The sequence below is a fragment of the Maylandia zebra genome, linkage group LG16, assembly GCF_041146795.1.
Source record: "Maylandia zebra isolate NMK-2024a linkage group LG16, Mzebra_GT3a, whole genome shotgun sequence".
Taxonomy (NCBI): Eukaryota; Metazoa; Chordata; class Actinopteri; order Cichliformes; family Cichlidae; genus Maylandia; species Maylandia zebra.
The window spans coordinates 26,766,005-26,788,569 of NC_135182.1; the positions used below are offsets into that span (position 1 = coordinate 26,766,005).

General features: G+C 39.4%; 2 protein-coding genes and 1 pseudogene across 2 annotated transcripts; all 3 read left to right on the plus strand.

Moving 5' to 3' along the window:
* The first annotated feature begins 3,000 nt into the window (after nt 1-3,000).
* Nucleotides 3,001-5,278, plus strand: LOC112436142 (olfactory receptor 6F1-like). Its single transcript, XM_024805384.2, has 2 exons — nt 3,001-3,904; nt 5,217-5,278. The coding sequence occupies exons 1-2, from the start codon at nt 3,001-3,003 to the stop codon at nt 5,276-5,278; spliced, it is 966 nt and encodes a 321-aa protein (XP_024661152.2).
* A 2,906-nt stretch (nt 5,279-8,184) lies between these two features.
* On the plus strand, nt 8,185-10,456 carry LOC101469654 (olfactory receptor 4B13-like; annotated as a pseudogene).
* Nucleotides 10,457-14,127: 3,671 nt separating this feature from the next.
* Nucleotides 14,128-15,057, plus strand: LOC101469937 (olfactory receptor 4B13-like). Its single transcript, XM_004575461.2, has one exon. The coding sequence runs from the start codon at nt 14,128-14,130 to the stop codon at nt 15,055-15,057; it is 930 nt and encodes a 309-aa protein (XP_004575518.2).
* Nucleotides 15,058-22,565: the final 7,508 nt, after the last annotated feature.

Here is a 22,565-nt window from a genome sequence, read left to right on the forward strand (position 1 = left end):
TCCAAGAAAGAAGCGACGTTTGCGCCGTCGGCGTGGCACCCCACAGCCGGATGTCGGGACATGTAAGCAATCGGCTGTGGTGAGTGAAAGGAAAGCTTTTTCTGCTGCGTCAGACTCTGTGACTGTGTTTTCTGGAGCTATTTTTTGTGTTTCTACTGAGGATAACAATGATTTCTCACCCATGGCCATAGCTTGTAAGACTGCCTGTTCTGAACCCTCGTTCCATGTTTATGACCGTGTCCGCTCCATTGTCTCATCCTCACTTCCATCCCAGTCAAATGCCACGCTGCCCTCAGTTCAGTCAGTTCAGTCAGCAGCCGTGATGCCCTCAGTTCAGTCAGCAGCCGCGCTGCCCTCAGTTCAGTCAGCAGCCGCGCTGCCCTCAATTTAGTCAGCAGCCGCGCTGCCCTCAGTTCAGTCAGCCACTCCACCACTTATTACGACTCCACTACAATCGTCTCCGCTACCTGTAGGTCAGTCTGTAGCCGCTTCGCTGCCTATTGCACTGTCCCCACCAGTTCAGCTGTCTGCCCGCTCATTTACTCAGCCACCATCCTCACTGTCTCATTCAAAGCAGGGAACACACTTCACCAGAATATCTGCTGGTTCTCTTAAGCTGGCCATGTCAGAGACAGTTGCTTCCTCTAGGGCCTCCCCAGAGGCTGGGTGTCAGTCACCAGCCAACTCTGGACCCCTAGAGGTCAAGACGCCAGCGCCAGCAGCCTCACCGGAGAACTCACCAGAACAGTGTCAGCTCTCAGCACCCCCTGAGAGCTCAAGTGAGTTCACCCGTCCGCCTCCGTCCTCTGCTGAGTGTATTGGGGAACACTTTCAGCCCTCTGAGGACTGCTTAGTCCCAGCCAGGGTCCACACTGGCAGAGGTCTCTGTACCTGCTGCTTCAGTGTCTGTTTCCACTGGAGGGCCAGAGGAGCCCGTCCAGTCTCAAGCCATGTTAGCTGGGGGTTCAGGTGAACCCAGCCAGCCTCAAGTGTCGTCTGCTGGAAGGCCCGAGTCACCCGTCCAGCCTCAAGTGTCGTCTGCTGGAGGGCCCGAGTCGCCCGTCCAGCCTCAAGTGTCGTCTGCTACACAGCAAATTCAAAAGTGTTAAATGTTTTGGTGTTAATAGTCTTCTTGCAAAAGTAGAGTTAATTTTACTCTAAGCAGAGTCACATTCTTTTAATGTAACTCTGAGGTGTAAAATGATAGTAGTTAAAATCGAGTGTTAAAAATGAGTGTTTCTCTGTCAAATCTGGGGGTGTTACAATGGAAACATTAACTCCTGACCTCTTAACTCTGAACTCCGACAGGGGCTATGACACCAACAGAGTAAATTCACAGACTCCGCCTCCAGCACGGCTCCAGTCGAAGCTGAAGTGAAGCCGTTTCAGAACATTTTGCTCTACATATTTGAGTTGTTTGCCATGCTTGGTAAGTCATTTTTTTCAAAGATTGTTTCAATTATTATTATGAACTTTTACTTCTGTGGCTCTTTGGAGTTGAGACAAAGCTGTGTGAAAGGCATTAGCCGTGTTGCTCGCTGATAGCATAATATTCTGTTTTAGCTAGCTGAAAGGTATTGTTTGCGGGCAAATACCACAGCCTTGAAAAAAGCTTGCATGTGAATTTTCAGTCAAACCTTTGGTCAAATACACCTAAAACAATGTCTAGAATGTGAAATGTTAGTATAATGGTGCTACTTGAAGTCTGACAACAATCGCCCATAAAAAAAAAAACGAGCAAACAGCAGTAGCAGACGTCCTGACTGGATTCTACGTTAGCATTTAGATCCCTCCAGAGTTTTGTGCACACGGTTTAGGTAAAAATGAAAAAGGTTGAGGTTTTACATTTAGTTCAGTATTACCTGTTGCCTGTGTCCTTGTCCTTTGGGAAAATACTTTACACAAGTAATGGCTCAAAAAGGATTCCTTTTTTTTTTTTTTTTTTTTTTACTGTGCTGCAATTGTTTACTGGATTATTTGTGCCATTAATTAGTGTCAACTAATTTTTATTCAATCTCCGCACAGGATATGCTTGTGAAGATGGAATATGGGGGAGAGCAGAAGTGCGTTGAAGTTCCACAAAGGGATGAATGAAGGACATGCATATTGTATTGAAGAAATAAGTGATGAGAATGCTGTTATTTGCATTTACCAGCTCACCTATGTCAGACCTTTTGATAAACACAATTCTAATGAAAGTGAGAACATGTACACTGAACACAGTTCAGAATAAATGTTTTTCAAAAACCATTGCGTCTTTTTAGTAAATGTTTATTTCCAAAAGAAATTTCTAGAAGTTCAGAACAGTAAAATTCCCGCTTTTTAGAATGAATTAGAAGATAACTCTTACGTAGTTAAACTAAAATACTCTTGAGAGTTAATATATAAACTCTTAACACCAAGTGTTAAATTATCAACTCCAGACAGATTTGGTGTTTAACACTAAATCAGAGTTAACGTACCAACTCTCCAAAAAGAGTTAAATTAACACTCTCTGGTGTGGACCCATATAGACACTTTAATAGTGTTGAAATCAAATCCGACAGTGTTAATTTGGACATGCTGGATTTGCTGTGTAGAGGGCCCGAGTTGCCCGTCCAGCCTCATCCAAGTGAGATGAGAGAAATGTTTCATTCATCCAACTGACAAAACATTTCTCCCACTGAAAACGCAACGTCCAGATGAACAGAATCTACTTTTGGAGATTTACTTACCTGGACGATTGAGCATGCATGAAGACGATATTATATTATATTATATTATATTATATTATATTATATTATATTATATTAACTTGTGCCATCATCAATTTTATAACTTTTTTGCCCTTCAATCAACAGAGATCAAATTCCCAGGTGTGTGTTTGTTGTTGAGCCAAAGGCAGCATTTAAGGGAAGGTGACGAGGGAGAACAGATACTGTTAGGGATCTAGATACAGCAGCTCTGTGCTCTGTACACTTACATATTGTTACACAAAGAAGGTAGATGTGTTCTCTGATCATGGATAATGTGTCTATTGTAAGAATTTTTATTTTGTCAGGATTTAATGAGACAATGAATTACAGAGTACCACTCTTGTTAACCACCTTACTGTATTATTGTGTGATTTTGTTCTTCAATATTTCTCTTGTGCTGCTCATTGTCTTGGATGAAAGCCTCCATGAACCTATGTACATTTTCCTGAGTAGCCTTTGCATTAATGCACTTTATGGAACCACAGGTTTCTACCCCAAATTCCTTTCAGATTTACTGTCGTCTTCTCACAGAATCTCCTATGAAGGGTGCCTTTTACAAGGTTTTGTCATGTATTCATTTGCTTGTTGTGATTTGTCTATTTTAACTGTCATGGCCTTTGACAGGTATATGGCTATATGTCGACCTCTGCACTACCACTCTTTCATGACTAAGAGGAGGCTTTCACAGCTGGTGTGTTTCTCCTGGCTGACACCTTTCTGTGTTTTTGCCATTAATGTTCTGCTTACAGCAAGACTCAAGTTATGTGGTATAAAGATTCAGAGAGTCTTATGTCTAAACTGGTTAATTGTTAAACTTGCTTGTCCTGAAGCTGACACTTTTTCAAATAACATAAGTGCATATGTGATACTTGTCATTATTGTGTCTCATTGGCTTTTCATAATTTGGACTTACTTATATCTTATTAAAACATGTGTGAGGTCCAGAGAGGACAGAGTAAAGTTTATGCAGACCTGTGTGCCCCATCTGACTTCTGTGATCATAAATTTCACTGTAATGGTTTTTGATTCGATGTACTTGCGCTTTGGCTCCAGAGATTTATCCCAAAGCCTCCAAAACTTCATCACTCTTGAATTTCTCATCATCCCTCCAGTTATGAATCCTCTCATGTATGGATTTAAACTCACCAAAATACGAAACAGAATCTTGAGTTTAATTTATTTGAAAGGGAAATGATTTCCATTAAGGTTAGATTTCCTTATATAAAATAATTCAAAAATATTCAAAACAGATGCAGCAATATAAATACAAGTCTTTCTGAAGGCACTTGATTCAGAAACATTTAGTCATGTTTGCCTTGTCTAAGGCAAACATATATTTGGACTAGACTAATTTTACTAATATTCTTTGTTATATTTGTCATAATATGACACATATTTGTCATATATGTCATATTTGTTCAATCCAGCACGAACGTTAAATGAAAACAACATTGTTTTTCATGTTTTTGACTAAGAATTTCATTTTAAAAAGGATTCTGCATGATTGTTTAAGTACTGTTGTAAAATTCATCTATATACCATTCAGAAATCATCACAAATTGATATTTCATTTCTTTGCCTTGCTGTGTCTTGATGATCAAGGTATATTAGCTGATATATAACACGTTACATGTATAAATATAAGGATCAGTGTTATTAGGTTGTAATTTTTTCAGTAGTATTTATTTATTTATATAGGGGTTTTTATTATTTTGGAAAAATAGTAATAGTAATTGAACTGTTACCTACTTTTATTTTGGCAGTTTTTTGTTGTTTTTAAATTTATATGTAAATTTCTCTCTGTACATTAATTAATGACACCATAATTCTGTACTTTTTGAAATCTGATCATATATCCCCATTGCTTGACATACTGTAGTATTTACTACTTTAACAATTAAAGTTTTGTTTAGCATATCAAGTATAAAATTGTATTTTTCAATCCCATAGCATTAAATTAAAAAAAAACCAACAAAAAAACAATGCAATAATAGTATTTTAACAGTAACTCCCTTCTCTTCTACTCCTTCCTCGCCTTATCCTTCCAACCAACCCTCAGCTCTATCATATCTTCTTTCTAATAGCAGATCCTCTAAATTCAAAGTGAAATATATTTCTAAAGCACGTTTAAAACAATAGCTTTTGACTAATGTGCTATCATGTAATAATAATAATCAAATGACAAAAAAAAACACGGGACAAAATGACAGAATTTAAGGAAGGAAAAATAAAAAGAGAAAACATGAGTAAGAAATACCACAAAAAAAGTAATCAAATCTTCTGATTTAAAAGACAAAAAATAAAAGTGGCTTTTCAAATGGGTTTTAAAAATGTCTAATGTTGGGGTGATCCTGATGTGAAAGGGCATTTTGTTCCACAGTTTAGGAGCAGCCACAGCAAAGGCCCGATCTCCTCTGTGCCTTAATCTGGACCTCAGGAAATGTAGGAGCATGTGGTCTGCAGACCTCAGTGATCTTGAAGAATTGTACAAATTAAAAATATCAGAAAGGTACGAAAGGGCGATAATCCATGAAATACCTTAGAAACAATTAATGAGCTAAATAAAGCTTCTACAAGGATAAAGATCTGATATGATCCATTCATCTCACCTGCTGTATTATACTATTTCCAAACTGTTTGGTACAAAGATAAATCAGAGGTCAAACCAGATCATCAAGGAACTATTATTTGTAAATATAGTTTCATTTTAAAAATGTAATAATTTTAATCATTTTGAACAATTAAAACGCTTAAAATGTAAGACTTCCCTCAAAAAGAATGAAACCATCACTACCGCTACTCCTTCCATCTTCACAGTCATATCTATCTCCTGCTCCTTCACACACATGTATTCTATACATGCTATACATATGCATACTATACATCGCATCTAAAGTGCTCTTTCTTGTCATGAAGCCTGAAGTCATACTACTGCTCACACATCACTCTTCCACCTTTACAGTGCACCTGTTTTATTGTTTATTGCAAAAACCTGACTTGTTGCCTGCAAAACGCAAGTAAGTACAGGGTACTGCACCTTAGTCACTCCATAACAAGACCCGCACCCCAGAAAAGTACAGGGTACTTACAGTGTACTTGTTTCATTGTTTGTTGCAAAAGCCTGACTTGATGTCCTCAAATTGAACTTAAATACAGGGTACTTTCACCTTTGTGGCAGGTTGTGTTATAATGTGTTACCTTTCATTAGTTTACATAAATTCATTACATATGTTTGTGACACACGCTAGGCACAGATACACCCACACACAGGTCGTTGTCATCAGATCCCACATTTATTAAGAGTGTGCACTGAATTACAACAGAACACCGTCTGACAGCGGTCGGTTTCCCCAGCGTCTCTCTCCTCCGCTCCTCTCCACCTCACTATATAAAGGAAAGGAAAACCACCATCAGTCCAAAATCGCCATCAGCTGTTCTTACCAGCACCGCCCCGTTGAGCTCACTGCACCACTCCTCCCCTGCAGCCGCGCCCCGGACCACACCTCCGCCACAATGTTAAACTATAAACACTTAAAATCATATAGAGATCAGTCTCAATAAGCATATGCATCAGCGCGTTCTTCTGGTTTTTACACATTAAATAAAAAATGAGTGAAACTAAGCACATTTCCTGCACATTTTTTTAGGTTTGTGGTGGCAGATTTCTTTTCTCATATATTAGTCACATATTTAATCATATCACATTAGTTACAGTAATATCACTTTCTCACTTTATTATAGTAAGAGCACTCCTGTCACCAGGTGCATGTGGAATGTTAGCACAATGAGGCCATTGTAATGGGAGACATTAAATATATAGAGGGACTCTATATCTAGAGTATCAGGGATGTAAATCCGGCTGCAAATCCTTAGGTGACAGCCAAGTAGAAAACAAGGTTATAATTCTCTCTGTGAGGGAGAAGGTATACACCCCCGTCCTTGGGAAGGACTCTTCTGTCCTTGGGTTTATTGTTTTTAGCACTTTGTACCAAAGCAAAGGCTGCAATGCCACTCTGTCTGTCTCTCTCATCATGGTCACCTAAATGCAGCGCACAGTAATGGCAGGTTTTGTAATATGCACTGTTAGTTGATTATTTACCTGCTGCATTAACGGGAGAGGACGTGCAAACGTTACCGCTGCTGCTGGGTTGAGTTTCATGAGTTCGGAGCGGAATTAAAAACACAACATTCATTTAAGGTTATCGCGTGTTTTGTGAACAAATGCTTTTGCATATTCGTAGTGTTTCCTCCCTTAAATGAAATATCTACTTTGCAAATATTGCAAGTTGCCCTGTTGTCATCCGTTCTCGTAAAGTATAACCAAACTTTTGAGTGTTTGAGCCACTTAGGCGCCGTGTTTCCTGCCAGGTAAATGAAGCTCCGCAACGTGGTGACATCATTCGGGGCGACTGGAATCGATAAGGGAATCGTTTGTTAAAATGGCCAACAATTCCAAGGAATTGAAACAGTGGGAACCGGTTCTCAACAAGAACAGGGTTTCGATACCCATCCCTAGATGTAAGCATCAGTTATTAATTAAAGCCAGAAGCAGTGACTGCAGCACTGCGTGGCAAGTTCTAATCCCTATAGCATGTTGTTTCACCTAAAAGCAAAACTTTTCCTGTGATGTTTCTGGCTGATTTTAGGGTTTTGTTTTAGTACCAGGCTGATTCTGCCAGTTAGGTTTGTTTTCTTTTTCTAAGAGAAAGACTGTTTTGTTTTGTTTTTTACACTCAGACATGTCTGGAACTGTGCCTAATATGTTTTTGGGGTTTTTTTTGCAACAGTGCACTTAGGAAAAAACCTGCCAGGTATTATCCCTCTGGTGGTGATATTTTGTGTGCTGATGATTTAAAAGCAGGCTTGCAAGATTGGGAGTAAAAGCGCTATAAAACACTTTAATTGAGAGCAAATATATGGTGAGCTTCTCTTTAAATTACAATGGGCTTCTGAGGAAATTCACCTAAAGGGGCGCTGACCATATTAGATGGTAAGACCTGTGTTTAAAAGGATTGTAGCAATTCAATCCATTTCAAAAGCAAAAAGAATTGATTTTATTTTTGGAATGACGTAATATTGCTGTCAGTGGATACTTAAATTAGGGCGCGGTTTTCCACTATCAGCAACGATTGGTAAAAACTAAGTCAACTAAGAGTGACCTAGACAACGCTAGGATGCAGCTGAACAGCTGAGGCAGTGGGGAGGTGGAAACTGGACTATGAAGTGGCCGGGGCACTGTAATGAGAGGAGAGCACAGTCAACTGGATCCGGCAGACAATCAGTGATCCTCCACAGTTAAACTGAGTTGCCTTACTTGGTTTTAGGTGGAGGTGACAGGTGGGGCGGAAGGCCCGGATACAGTCGAGGCGTGGGGAGGCAGGCAAGTGAGTGGCGGGCCAGTTGGCAACGTCGTACCAGCAGCAGGTGGCCCAGGTCCAGGAAAGCGGAGATGAGGGAGCCAAGACCCCCACTCCAGGAGCTACCTCTGAGGACAAGAAAAACAGGTAAGTCTTCACACGGGTTCTGGACAAAGCACTCAAACACCACTTGACTAACATGGGATAGCAGATACTCAGGCGATGAACGGTTGAGTGCGCAGGTCTTATATGCTGCCGGAATAATTGCCCACAGGTGGTCAGCCAGGGAGGAGCAACCAATCTCCGCCTAAAGGAGGAGGAGCCGCTGTTGGAGACCTGCAGGTACCCACCCAGACCATGACAATAACAGGTGCAGTGGCCAGAGTATTGCTGGAAAAAAATCATCCCAAGGGTGGAATCTCCAGACTGAGATTGAGACTGGGTGCTGATCAGAAGTCTTCAGAGACCCAGCGAGAAGTAAGAAATATTCATGGCATAGCTGACAGCCCAAGCAGTGGTTGAGGTCAAAGGTCCTACTAGTGATCATGAGAAGATTCAGGAACCACAGCAATAACCATAAAGCTGTGCTGGAACGAGAGAGTGAGGGGTGAAAAGAGCACCCTCCTCCAACAAGGGCGTGCTAAGCTCCAACTAAGCGACTGCAGAGCGAGTCTCTGTGCCAACCAAGAGGGATCAGCGAATGAATACAGATGACAACTGATTAATCAGTCAGGCAGTTACATATGTTAAACTATAAACACTTAAAATCATAGAGACATCAGTCTCAACAAGCATATGCATCAGTGCGTTCTTCTGGTTTTTACACATTAAAATAAAAACTAAGCACATTTCCTGCACATTTTTCTTAAGGTTATTGTTGAAAATTTCAGGGAATAAGTCATTTTTTCTGCTTCTTTTAGGGTTAAACATTATACAGAGGCCAGGTTGTTAGTGTGAAATACATTCTCATTTACAAAATATTTAAATATTCTTATCTTTTACAATCTAAAAACCAAAGGAAGACTCATTATAACACAGCTATATTGTGTATTTTTGAAGGAAGGGAAAAGTATGTTGCTTATCAAACATATAATAACCTTAGTCACTGTGCTGATGTTTTACACTCAAAACAAAGGTCCTAATAGACAATCTATTAAAGCTCTATAGAGAGCAGTTACATAAGACACAAAGAACTTTATTCGTAAAAGTGAATTTCATTTTTTTTTTATTATTCAGCTCAACAAGTGAAAGCACCACTTACATCATGCTGACCACGTAATTGTGGCTGACACACAGAGTATATAAACCTCTGGTGACATACTTTGTCACTTAGACAGTACACAGAGAGATTTCATTTCACCCTGACTTTAACTTGTAAAAATGTCATTTGCTCTCAGTTTGAAATGACACCTAGTAAGGTAAACTAATATTTTATTATGGATAATGTTTCAGTAATTACTGTTTTTACTCTCTCAGGTTTACGTGATATTGCAAACTACAGGGTCATTCTCTTTGTTCTCACTTTACTGTGTTACTGTGTGATTTGGCTGGTAAATTTGACGATAATTGTCACAGTCATTGTGGATAAAAGCCTTCATGAACCCATGTACATCTTCCTCTGCAATCTGTGCTTCAATGGACTCTATGGGACAGCTGCATTTTATCCCAAGTTTCTCTATGATCTTCTGTCCACCACTCATGTCATCTCTTATGCAGGATGCCTTTTACAGGGTTTTGTATTGCACTCTTCAGTTTGTGCTGACTTCTCTCTTCTAGTTCTCATGGCCTATGACAGATACGTGGCTATATGTCGACCTCTTGTGTACCACTCTCTGATGACTACACAAAAAATTTGTATTTTAGTATTTTTTGCTTGGCTTATTCCCATTTACCTTCTCTTCATGAGCACAATAACAACAGCAGTGTTGAGGTTATGTGGCTCACACATACCAAGAATCTACTGTGTAAACTGGTTAATTAATAATCTGGCTTGCTCTGCCTCTGTAGCAAGAATTGTTATTCCTGCTTTTAATTACACCTTTTATATCGGCCATGTCCTTTTGGTTTTCTGGTCTTATGTACATCTGATCAAAACATGTCAGTCATCCAAAGACAACTGGAACAAATTCATGCAGACATGTGTACCACATTTATTCTCTTTAACAGTTGTTGTTCTGTCTTTTCTTTTTGATATGTTATACATGCGATTTGGCTCAAAGTTTTGAGAATTTCATGGCAATGGAAATTTTCCTCATCCCACCAATTATTAATCCTCTCATGTATGGATTTAAATTGACACAAATAAGAAACAGAGTTTTGAATTTTATATGTGGTAAAAGTTCAGCTTTGAGACTAAAGTCATGAGTGTTTCCGCAGAGAGGGGCAAAGAAATCTGTTGATATATGTACATATGTGATTTAAGCGAAATGTGATCTGTAGTGTAAATGAATAGATACTATGACAGATACACATTTCCAGACTGTTTTCATTAATTGAAATATAAGTAGAATTTCCTTTTGGTTCTGAAATTTAAAAAAGAAAACAACACACATTGAAATTAAACACATTTCCTGTACATTATTAGTTTCTGTCTTGTATGGACAAAAAAAAGGTTTCATGTGGTTACATCTTTTTCTGATGTTTAGCTTCTTTTTCTGGTTGACTACAATGTTTTTACTCACCTAGTTTTGTTACACTTAATTATAGTATCCTTGGGTCTAAAATTTTATTCTCAGGTAAGTATCAAAATGGTACTAAAGCTCTGCCAGAGGTGGGAGTTGAAAAACTCTCTGACCTAGGCCTCTGCACACCTTTACTTTGAAAACAGTCTTTTGGGTTTTCTTTACATCCAAAATTAAGTGGCTGTCATCACACCAGGCTACAAACCACTGTACAGGGAGTGCAGAATTATTAGGCAAGTTGTATTTTTGAGGAATAATTTTATTATTGAACAACAACCATGTTCTCAATATCAAAGCTGAATGTTTTTGGAAGTAGTTTTTAGTTTGTTTTTAGTTTTAGCTATTTTAGGGGGATATCTGTGTGTGCAGGTGACTATTACTGTGCATAATTATTAGGCAACTTAACAAAAAACAAATATACCCATTTCAATTATTTATTTTTACCAGTGAAACCAATATAACATCTCCACATTCACAAATATACATTTCTGACATTCAAAAACAAAACAAAAACAAATCAGCGACCAATATAGCCACCTTTCTTTGCAAGGACACTCAAAAGCCTGCCATCCATGGATTCTGTCAGTGTTTTGATCTGTTCACCATCAACATTGCGTGCAGCAGCAACCACAGCCTCCCAGACACTGTTCAGAGAGGTGTACTGTTTTCCCTCCTTGTAAATCTCACATTTGATGATGGACCACAGGTTCTCAATGGGGTTCAGATCAGGTGAACAAGGAGGCCATGTCATTAGTTTTTCTTCTTTTACACCCTTTCTTGCCAGCCACGCTGTGGAGTACTTGGACGCGTGTGATGGAGCACTGTCCTGCATGAAAATCATGTTTTTCTTGAAGGATGCAGACTTCTTCCTGTACCACTGCTTGAAGAAGGTGTCTTCCAGAAACTGGCAGTAGGACTGGGAGTTGAGCTTGACTCCATCCTCAACCCGAAAGGGCCCCACAAGCTCATCTTTGATGATACCAGCCCAAACCAGTACTCCACCTCCACCTTGCTGGCGTCTGAGTCGGACTGGAGCTCTCTGCCCTTTACCAATCCAGCCACGGGCCAATCCATCTGGCCCACCAAGTTTCACTCTCATTTCATCAGTCCATAAAACCTTAGAAAAATCAGTCTTGAGATGTTTGTTGGCCCAGTCTTGACGTTTCAGTTTGTGTGTCTTGTTCAGTGGTGGTCGTCTTTCAGCCTTTCTTACCTTGGCCATGTCTCTGAGTATTGCACACCTTGTGCTTTTGGGCACTCCAGTGATGTTGCAGCTCTGAAATATGGCCAAACTGGTGGCAAGTGGCATCTTGGCAGCTGCACGCTTGACTTTTCTCAGTTCATGGGCAGTTATTTTGCGCCTTGGTTTTTCCACACGCTTCTTGCGACCCTGTTGACTATTTTGAATGAAACGCTTGATTGTTCGATGATCACGCTTCAGGAGCTTTGCAATTTTGAGACGGCTGCATCCGTCTGCAAGATATCTCACTATTTTTGACTTTTCTGAGCCTGTCAAGTCCTTCTTTTGACCCATTTTGCCAAAGGAAAGGACGTTGCCTAATAATTATGCACACCTGATATAGGGTGTTGATGTCATTAGACCACACCCCTTCTCATTACAGAGATGCACATCACCTAATATGCTTAATTGGTAGTAGGCTTTCGAGGCTATACAGCTTGGAGTAAGACAACATGCATGAAGAGGATGATGTGGACAGAATACTCATTTGCCTAATAATTCTGCACTCCCTGTATATCAAAAAAGTAAATGGTTATGTTCTCTTCTTTGTGAAGCAAATTGTGAAAAGGAGTAACCTGCCCTGTCCCTGGCACGACCTTAAGGAGCACTGGTACTTAATCAATTAAAATTAATAATACTGTTCCAGCTGATGATTTGTACAAATGATACCATTTATTTGAAATGTCTCCACTCAATTTGATTTGCTTTTGAATAAAAATAAATAAATTAATAAATAAAGACTGGAACGTCCTAACCACAGAGCAAAGATCGACAAAAAGCAGCCAAGCATAACTTGTGGGTCTTCAAGGTAATTTAAAAACAAAAATGTCATGCTATTTATAACATCAGCTGTACCCTATCCTTGTAAACTATAATGGATCTTGCCTTCTGTATACATTTTCCTTTAAGACACCTAAAACACATTTATTAAAACATTTTATAACTAAAGGTGTTACTGTTGGTACGAGTCTAGAGTCATTTCTAAGAGTCAATGGAATTTGGACTGAGTAGCCACATAGCCACCAGTAGCTTTCCCTCACTCTCACGTTCTCGTGTGACGGATTGTTATCATCCTCATCTAAACTACATACTGGTTGACTATTTTCATCCTCTCTCTCGGCTTGCTCTGGTTCAAACTGGAAAGGTTGAAAAGAAGCCATTTCCAGTGCACTGCTAACTGTGAACTCGGTGCGGTACAACCGTGTGACGTCACTACCCAGAATGCATTGAGAAGTAAATGACAATGGCGGCCTACTGGTAAATCGGTTTTATATAAAATGTGCGTAAAAGGAAAACATTTGACGTATTTTAATGCCACATATATGTTGTTGAAAGCACAGTGCATATTTTAGCGCAAACATGTGTTAATAGGGTTCCCTTTAAGGGTGTCCTACTCCCTACCTTTACAGGGACTTCATTCTTCTATGTAGCGTCATATAAAATAATTTATTAACAACAGTCTGTGGTTCTCTCATGAGGCTGGATGAAGTGGGCAGGATGGAGGATCTAAAGTGCAGACTCTCATACGAAAAATAAATTAAAAAGCGGCTTCATTGCTGGACTTAAGAAATACAAAAAATAAACTGGAATGAACTGGAAATTAATCAAACAGTAAAACAGTGTTTTCCAAAACAGAAAGCACTGGATACAAGACCCAGGAACATGAGAGAATTTTATTTCTCTGCTTATTGAAATAATGAAAAGCTTCACCCCTTAATACTTATGGTTGAAGTAAAATGCAGCACTTTAAGCATTTCACATGGTGAAGAGCAACTGCGTATTATTCAATCTAACCAGTAAGTAAAGTCTATAGAGTAAGGCGTGTGCTGCTGTCATCACCATGGCACCATGAACAACTACAAAATTGAACTTAAATCCATCTTGTCTTGTCCTTTAGTCATTTTTTTTCTTGTTCCATAGACCAACAGAGGCTGAATTCCCAGGTGTGTGTTTTGTTGTTGAGCCAAAGGCAGTAATTAACAGGAGGTGTAGAGGAAGAGCAGATAGTGTTAGGGATGTAGCTACAGCAGCTCTTTCCTCTGTACACTCACAAGTTGTTACTTGTGAGTGTACATCAGAAAGTCTACATCAGAAAGTACGTGGTTTTTCATATCATGGATAATGTGCATAATGTAAGAAGTTTCATTCTATTAGGATTTAATGAGACGATTAATTTCAGAGTACCCCTCTTCTCGGTTACTTTACTGTATTACTGTGTGATTTTGTTTTTCAATGTCTCTCTTGTGCTGCTTATTGTCTTGGATGAAAACCTCCATGAACCTATGTACATTTTTCTAAGTAGCTTTTGCATTAATGCACTTTATGGGTCCACAGGTTTCTACCCAAAATTCCTTTCAGATTTACTGTTGCCTTCTCAGACAATCTCCCATGAAGGGTGCCTTTTACAAGCTTTTATCATGTACTCATCTGTCTGCTGCAATTCATCCATTTTAGCTGTCATGGCCTTTGACAGGTATCTGGCTATATGTCGACCTCTGCACTACCACTCTTTCATGACTAAGAGGAGGCTTTCACAGCTGGTGTGTTTCTCCTGGCTGACACCTTTCTGCATTTTTGCCATCAATGTTGTGCTTACAGCAAGACTCAAGTTATGTGGTACGAAGATTCAGAGAGTCTTATGTCTAAACTGGTTAATTGTTAAACTTGCTTGTCCTGAAGCTGACACCTTTTCAAACAACATCACAGCATATGCAACAGTTATCATTTATGTGTCTCATGGCTTTTTTATCATTTGGACTTACACCCATCTTATTAAAACATGTGCAAAGTCCAGAGAGGACAGGGCAAAGTTTATGCAGACCTGTGTGCCACATCTGACCTCTTTGATCACATTCCTGTCTGTAGCTGTTTTTCAGTTTGTGTACATGCGATTCGATTCCACAGATTTGCCTCAAAGCCTCCAAAATTTCATCGCTACTGAATTTGTGATCATCCCTCCACTTATGAATCCTCTCATATATGGATTCAAACTCACCAAAATACGAAATAGGATTTTGGGTTTAGTTTGTTTTAAAAGAAAATGAAACACCTTCAGAGTTAAGAGTTTCAAAAATAAAAAGACAGCAAAATCACAAAAATGTACATTATTTTGTTGAATATGACTGATAAGAGCGGGCCTCGCAAAACCAGCTAACAATGCAACATCTTATAGAACTGTTTTACATGTTATATGTGTGAATACAATAGACTTTTGTATATTAAAAGCTTAGGTTTAGTGTGGTCAATTCTTTCAGTGTTAGCTTTTGTATTAATATTATTTTGTAAAGGTTTTTATCAAGAGGAGAGATGCAACACCATTTGACCTTAGAACTGAAGAAGCTTTTCGGATGAGAGGTGAAACGTCTTCAAGCAACTTAAAGAAGTCCAGACGCTTTTCTTTCCAAGCTCCTTAGACTACGATGACCTGGATGACTGAGAACCTTCACAGACAAACCAGGGTTTATAGGGTAACTCTAGGGTTTATCTATATATTCCCTTATTTAAAAAGTGTCTGTGTGTGTTTTATTGCTCTCATTTTATATAAAATGGAGATGTGATGTATTAGACACAGAAAGGGTTCATGTTCATATTTGTTTACCGTAGGTAGTTTAAAAATAAACTATAAACTGAGATAATTGACAATTTAGTCAAAATTAATTGAACAGTAATGTTGTTGACTGAGAGTCTGTGTCTTCAGAAAGAGTTATATTTTTATTGTTGCATGTAGTTTAAACATTTTCCCCTTGAGAAACACCACCACTAATAATAATAGACCCAAGCTTTTAATTAGATAATAATAAAACTGGAGAAAGCAAACTGGAAATGAACCAAAAAATGGCATTTTAAAAAGTAAAAAAAAATAAAAAATGAAATGAATGAAACATACAAAGCATATAGCATACATTATCTGAGGTGGTATATTTACACATACAACATGCTAATAAAATGCTATAAGATGCTGCATTTTAGTGTATCTTATGAGGCCTGCTCTTATCACTCGTGCAACAGAGTAATGTAAATTTTTGACATTGAACCTTATTATCTTTTTTCAAATTTGAAAATAAAAAATCTATCCTCTTTAAGAATTTCCACCTTACTATGGTGAAGTGGATTGTGTGTCCCATTGACTTCAGGGGCTATGTGCCTGGCTGTGTTTTTGCCTGCTGGCTGTTTGAAGGGCCAGGCAAAGAACGATTCAGATGAAACCTTATAAGAGGAAAATCAAAGGAACAGTTTACGAATTCCCAGGTGTTTGTTTTATTGTTGAGCCTAAAGCAGTACTTAACAGGAGATGTAGAGGGAGGGCAAACATTGTTAGGGATGTAGATCCAGCAGATGTGTGCTCTGTACACTCACATTTTTATTCAACTAAGAAGATAGATGTGTTCTCTTGTCACGGATAATGTGTCTAATCTAAGCAGTTTCATTCTGTCAGGATTTAATGAAACAGTGAGAATATAATACCCCTCTTCTTATCCGTAAGGCCAGTTATGTTGTGGGGATGGAGCTGGACTCCCTCAAGGTGGTGTCGGAGAGGCGGATGCTGTCCAAGATAAAGACAATGTTGGATAACACCTCCCACCCACTCCATGACATGCTGGTCAGTCACAGGAGCACGTTCAGTGAGAGACTGAGATTACCGAAAAGCACCAGCCTGTGGCTATCTCCCTGTACAACACATCCACTTAACACACTGTTTACTGCTACAGCTACACATGTTTCTTTTTCAACAATTTATTAATAAGTGATTTTATGTATATATATATATATATATATATATATATATATATATATATATATATATATATATATATATACATATATATATATATTGTACTATTCTTAGTTAGCGTATTGTCTGTCTTGTTAATGTTTGTTTATAATGGAGCACTGTAACAAAAAATAATTTCCCCCAGGGATCAATAAAGTATTCTGATTCTGATTCTGATATCCTTTAGTTGTTACTGTGTGATTTTGTATTGCAATATCTCTCTTGTGCTGCTCATTGTCTTGGATGAAAACCTGCATGAACCTATGTACATTTTACTGAGCGGTTTCTGCATTAATGCACTTTATGGGACCACAGGTTTCTACCCAAAATTTTACACTTTCCTTTATAACTTCTGTATTAACATATATGCATATAACATTAAACTGGCATTGACTCCGAGCTACATCGTGACCGATTCATTTCTGTGCTTCCTATTGTCACAAACATGAAACCATAAAATGCAAGTAGGATAAGGATTGATTTGAAAAGCTAAAATCTCAAAAAAGGCAACTTGTATGAATGACTGCTGTATGCTGTGAGCTTTTTATGTACTTCTGTAACCTTGCTCACACTGATATTAAAAAGCTAGTTTAGATAAATATAGAATACCTGACATCTATATATAACAGTTCACAAAATAGATATAGATAATAGAACCAAAGATAGAACAATATTTTCTATGAATTTGGAATCCACACAGTGGGTGGCTGCTGCTTTAAAAGCTGCCTCCCTTTTTTCAGATAGGGTGCTGTTGCAGAAGGATATAGACGTATAGCACGAAATCCTATAACCAAGTAGCCAGTATAGTATACAGGAACATCTGCACTGAGTATGGCCTGAAGGTCCAAAAGTTAAACATGAATCCAGCAGGCAGAACAGTGTGTGGTAGGGGTGGGAGAGGTCACGTATGTGTTTGTTTGCTTTGGTCAGGCATCATCCCAGATGTGGGGAAGTGGAGTCCCATAAGTATTCTCTGCTGTCCCCACCACTATATTCAGGGATTGCCAGTCTAAAGCAAAGCAGGCTCTTGACCAATCAGAGATGCAAAGAGAGTAGTAGAGATGGGAAAGGGAAGGTGACCTTTTCTTAATTGGGGCAAAAGGCTCTCTTTTACAAGAGCTCCACTGTGCAGTGAACAGGACAGGTCTATCTGTACGCCCAGGAGTTTCGTGCTGCTGGCCATCTTCACTGTGGTGTTGTTGAAAAGAAGTGATATGTGACTGTGCTGGCTCATGCTGATCTCCTTTTTTTATTCAGTATTTAGTGTTAAGGTGTTATTACAGTTCTGCAGTTGGTTCACCTGCTAACTTATTCATTGATGTCCTGGATGAGACTCACAATAAATTATTATTCTATTCTATTCTATTTTATTCTATCAGCATTCTTCACAATTTTGTTAGTGGGCCTCGCCTCAGACCCACTAACAAAAATGCCGGACTGGTACTTGTGTTTTTACCTTTTTAATATTACACACTAAAAAAAAAAAAAAAGGTAAAAACACTCTGTGTGTATGACTGAGTGAATGAGATGAGTACAAAGTGTTTTGAGTGCTCAAATTGAGTAGAAAGCCACTATGTAAGTACCAGTCCATTTAAAAGTACCAGTCTGGGTCACCTGTATGGAGAAAAAAAAACAAAAAAACAGAAGAGAAAGCAAACAACAAAGAGCAACATAATAAATAAATAAATAAATAAATAAATAAATATTAATATTACACACTAGGGCAGCACGGTGGCACGGTGGTTAGCACTGTTGCCGCACAGCAAGAAGGTCCTGAGTTCAATTCCACCATTTCTGTGTGGAGTTTGCATGTTCTCCCCGTGTTTGCGTGGGTTTCCTCCGGGTACTCTGGCTTCCTCCCACCGTCCAAAGACATGCAACTTGTGGGGATAGATTAATTGGATAATCCAAATTGTCACTAGGTGTGAATGTGCGAATGAATGTGAGTGCGAATGGTTGTCTGTCCCTGTGTGTTGGCCCTGCGACAGACTGGCGACCTGTCCAGGGTGTACCCTGCCTCTCGCCCTATGACACCTGGGATAGGCTCCAGCGCCCCCCGCGACCCTGAAAAGGATAAGCGGAAGCGAATGGATGGATGGATATTACACACTCTGATGGATCCATTGGGGGCAACTCGGGAGGAATCTGGGGGAATCAGGGAACAATCCATCGATCTTCCAATTGATAAACAATCCAGTTTAACAACAGAGCCCGAGAGCGCCTGAGCAACAGTATCTGCTAACCTCTGCTAACTAGTGTTGCTGAACTAGTATTTAGTCTAGTATTGAGCACTGAATGGCCTGAGGGGAGAAGGAAGCCAAGAGTGTACAACCTGGTCTTAGGGTATTTGCTGGTGTGGTAGCCTCAGCCTCTATGGATCTTGTACCTAGGGCTTGTTCCTGTGCTGCTATGATTAGTACCTTTGTGCTGTCTTTCAGTCTCGCTTTATAGGATTTCTTGATACCAGTCACCTCTTCTATCTTCCAGTGGTACATACCATTCAGGGACCTTTGCTTCCATGATGATTCCTCTTCTTTTATCTCGGGTTTCTGCTGCCTGAAGTATTCACTAAGCACTCTATAGGTCGTGATCATTTTCCTGATGTACTCCTGGATCTTTGTTGTTTCATCCTGGATAGTGGTCCTGTAATTCTCTAATTCCTTTCACTTAGTTTAGTCTCAGGGTTGGGGTGGACTTGTGGTGAAACCATTCATGCCTTGTTAGGAGCTTCGATGTTTTGGGGTCCGTGGCTTCTTTCTCCTCCTTTGTCTCACTGATTATCCCAACAGGGTATTTGATGAGATGTTGATTGCCTAAATCTTGCATTCTTCCCATTCAGCTGTCTCCTCAGGACTTGCCTTACTTTCTGCAGATATTTGGTGTTTGCTGCCTCCCAGGGACTTGTTACTTTCCAGCTCTTTATTCTTGAGACTATGCCTTGGATATCTGCCACTGTGATGGTTACTGGAGCCTGTTCAGGGAAGCTGGTGTGGTCTTCACTCCGATCTCTCTAGTATACCTCTTCAAACGGCAAGCCAAGGTTGTGAGTCTTTGCTTGGCAGTTACCAAGTAGGAATGGGTACTGGTATCCAGTGCCATGATGGCACAGGTTGTGACATAAACGGTAGTAACCAGACCGAAAAGTAGAACACATTTCGGTGCTTTATTTCAGTGCTTTTTTTTTCCTGAGATGTCATACACTTCAGATTCTAGCCAATCATTTTACCTTTCCAAGGATAGTAGGCGGGCCCAGGTACGTACGTTCTTTTAGAGCAGAGCTACAGATTAAAAATGCCCAAGGCGAAGCAGTCAAAAGTCTGGCTGTACTTCACAGCAAAATATGCAAACTCAGCAGCCTGCAACAAGTACTTTAAGGTGATACTGTGCAAAGGAGGTAACTCCTTGAATCTGACGACGAACCTGGCGACTTATAGTGTTTTGTTAAAAGCTGAGAAATGAACCGTATTTGATAGCTTGCTGCGAGACCTCACACCGAGCACATCTACTGCGGGTATGGTGCCTCGGACCCGGGGTTAGCAACATCCCCCAAGAACCCGCGGAGGAGAGTCCAGGCCCCTAGCCCTGCCGGTGTAGCAGAAATGATGACGGATGATGATGGCAGCAGCAGCCGTTCTCCTCTGGGTCAGTAGCTTAATGTAGTTCGTGTTTAATTTACGTTGTGTAGGCTAACCACGTTATTAAATCAATGCATGTAAGGTGAACTAGCAAACACTGTCGTAGTTACATGCGGCTGTCTTCTTGTTTGATGGCAGGTACTCCCTTCACCCTGGCCAAAAAGGCTAAAATGACCAAAGAAAAAGTGGGAAACAGCAACAACAACATGAGAGGTTTTTGGACAAAGTTTGTGTTTATTCCATTGTTTAAGCACTGCCTCCAGCCAAGAACGATACCATATATGCCCTATAGCTGCAGAAAGGGCTAACATTGTTATCTTTTTACAAAAAACAGCTAAACATGAGAGGTTTTTGGACAAAGTTTGTGTTTTCCATTCTTTAAGCACCGGTTCGAGCACCGGTTCGAGCACCGTTTAAGCACCGGCACCATTTCAAAAGTACCGGTTTGGCACTGGTTTCGGATAAAACCTAATACCCATCCCTATTTCCAAGGCCTCAAGTATGATTTTATTTCTTCGTCACACCTTTTTGCAGCTCCGATGTTTGGCTCACTTCCCTCCATCTTGTCTTGGCTTCTAGTCTCCTTCTACAAGGAGGGTACTGCTCCTTGTAGCTGTTCATCTTGTAGCCAAGCACCTCACTGATCACTGCTGCCATAGTGTAGATCAGCTGGTTGGTTTCGATGATAGTCACAGTAGGGATTTTCCATAACCTTCAGATGGTTCTTCATATGGGCTTTGTAATCAGCCATAGAGGGTCCAGGTTTCCAGCTTAGCAATGATCATATCTGTCAAGTCAGGTGTTCTTACAATAAACACCTCACACACATCAGTTGGCCTTGGCACTTGATACCCAATCTCGGAGGGTCGAGATGATATCACCCCCCTGACCTGACGACCTTGTTCCCCCCTGGTGTAGCATTCGTGTTGTACCTTGTCGATCTTTAGTTGTGATAGCAGTTTTTTCTTCCAGATGTTGAAACACTGAGCAACCAGTTGTTTCGCCATTAGTCCAGATGTTATGTGTAGTGGAAGTGCAAAATAAGTTGCAGGTGCGGATAATCACCACATCATAGGAGGGAAAGTAGCACAAAACACAAGACAGGGCCTAAGTAAAATAGGAAGTTAGCAATAATAACTAAACTGAGAAACACAAAGTAAAAGTATAAACTATAAATAATAAACTGATCTAAATAGTAACTGGAACAATTAACTCAATACTTAAAATACTAATACAAGAAAAAATACAAGATGAAAATGTAAACAAACAAACTAGGCATTAAACAAAGAATATTTAATAATAACAGAACAAAATTCTATACACTGAACCCAGGACCAGAACACCTTAACCACTGTACACTGCAAAAATCAAATTTATAAAACACTACAGGCCAGACATCTAGAGTTAACATAATCTAATTTTTACAGCAATTTTTACATAATTCATAGTTAGAAAAAATATTACTTAACAAGTTAACAATTCACAAATTCTTAAAGTTTTCTAATATCAAAAACACTCATCTGTGAAGGTTCTTCAGTTCTAGGCTAGACCTGAAGAAGCTCTCGGATCAAATCAAATCAAATCACTTTTTATTGTCACATCACATGTGCAGGCACACTGGCACAGCACATGCGAGTGAAATTCTTGTGTGCGAGCCCCACAAGCAACAGAGATGTGCAAACACAACAACACAAACGAGCAAAATACAAGAATGGCCAACCTGAAACTAATAAATATATGTACAATATATAATAGTGTATGCATTTCTGGATGTGTATACTAAATATTTTCCTACGTGTGTGTGTGTGTGTGTGTGTGTGTGTGTGTGTGTGTGTGTGTGTGTGTGTGTGTGTATACACATTTTTACAAATTAAATAGTAAAAAAATAAAATAAAATAATAATAATAATAATAAAATATATAAAATATACAGAGTTGAATATGTGCAAAACAAGTGGCATTTATATACAGTGTGGAGTGCATAATGTTGAATGAGATGGATGAGAGGTGCAACATCTTCAAGCAACTTAAAGAAGTCCAGAAGCTTTTCTTTCCAAGCTCCTTAGACAATCAAAAATACTCAATTACTGAAACTGAATGCAATTTTTTTTATACGTACGGAAACGAGTTATTAGAGGACCGGCAAT

Coding starts and splice junctions, on each gene's coding strand:
- LOC112436142 (XM_024805384.2), top strand. CDS start 3,001: ATGGATAATGTGTCTATTGTAAGAATTTTTATTTTGTCAGGATTTAAT. Junction 3,905..5,216: donor AATACGAAACAGAATCTTGA/GTTTAATTTATT, acceptor GTGATCTTGAAG/AATTGTACAAATTAAAAATA.
- LOC101469937 (XM_004575461.2), top strand. CDS start 14,128: ATGGATAATGTGCATAATGTAAGAAGTTTCATTCTATTAGGATTTAAT.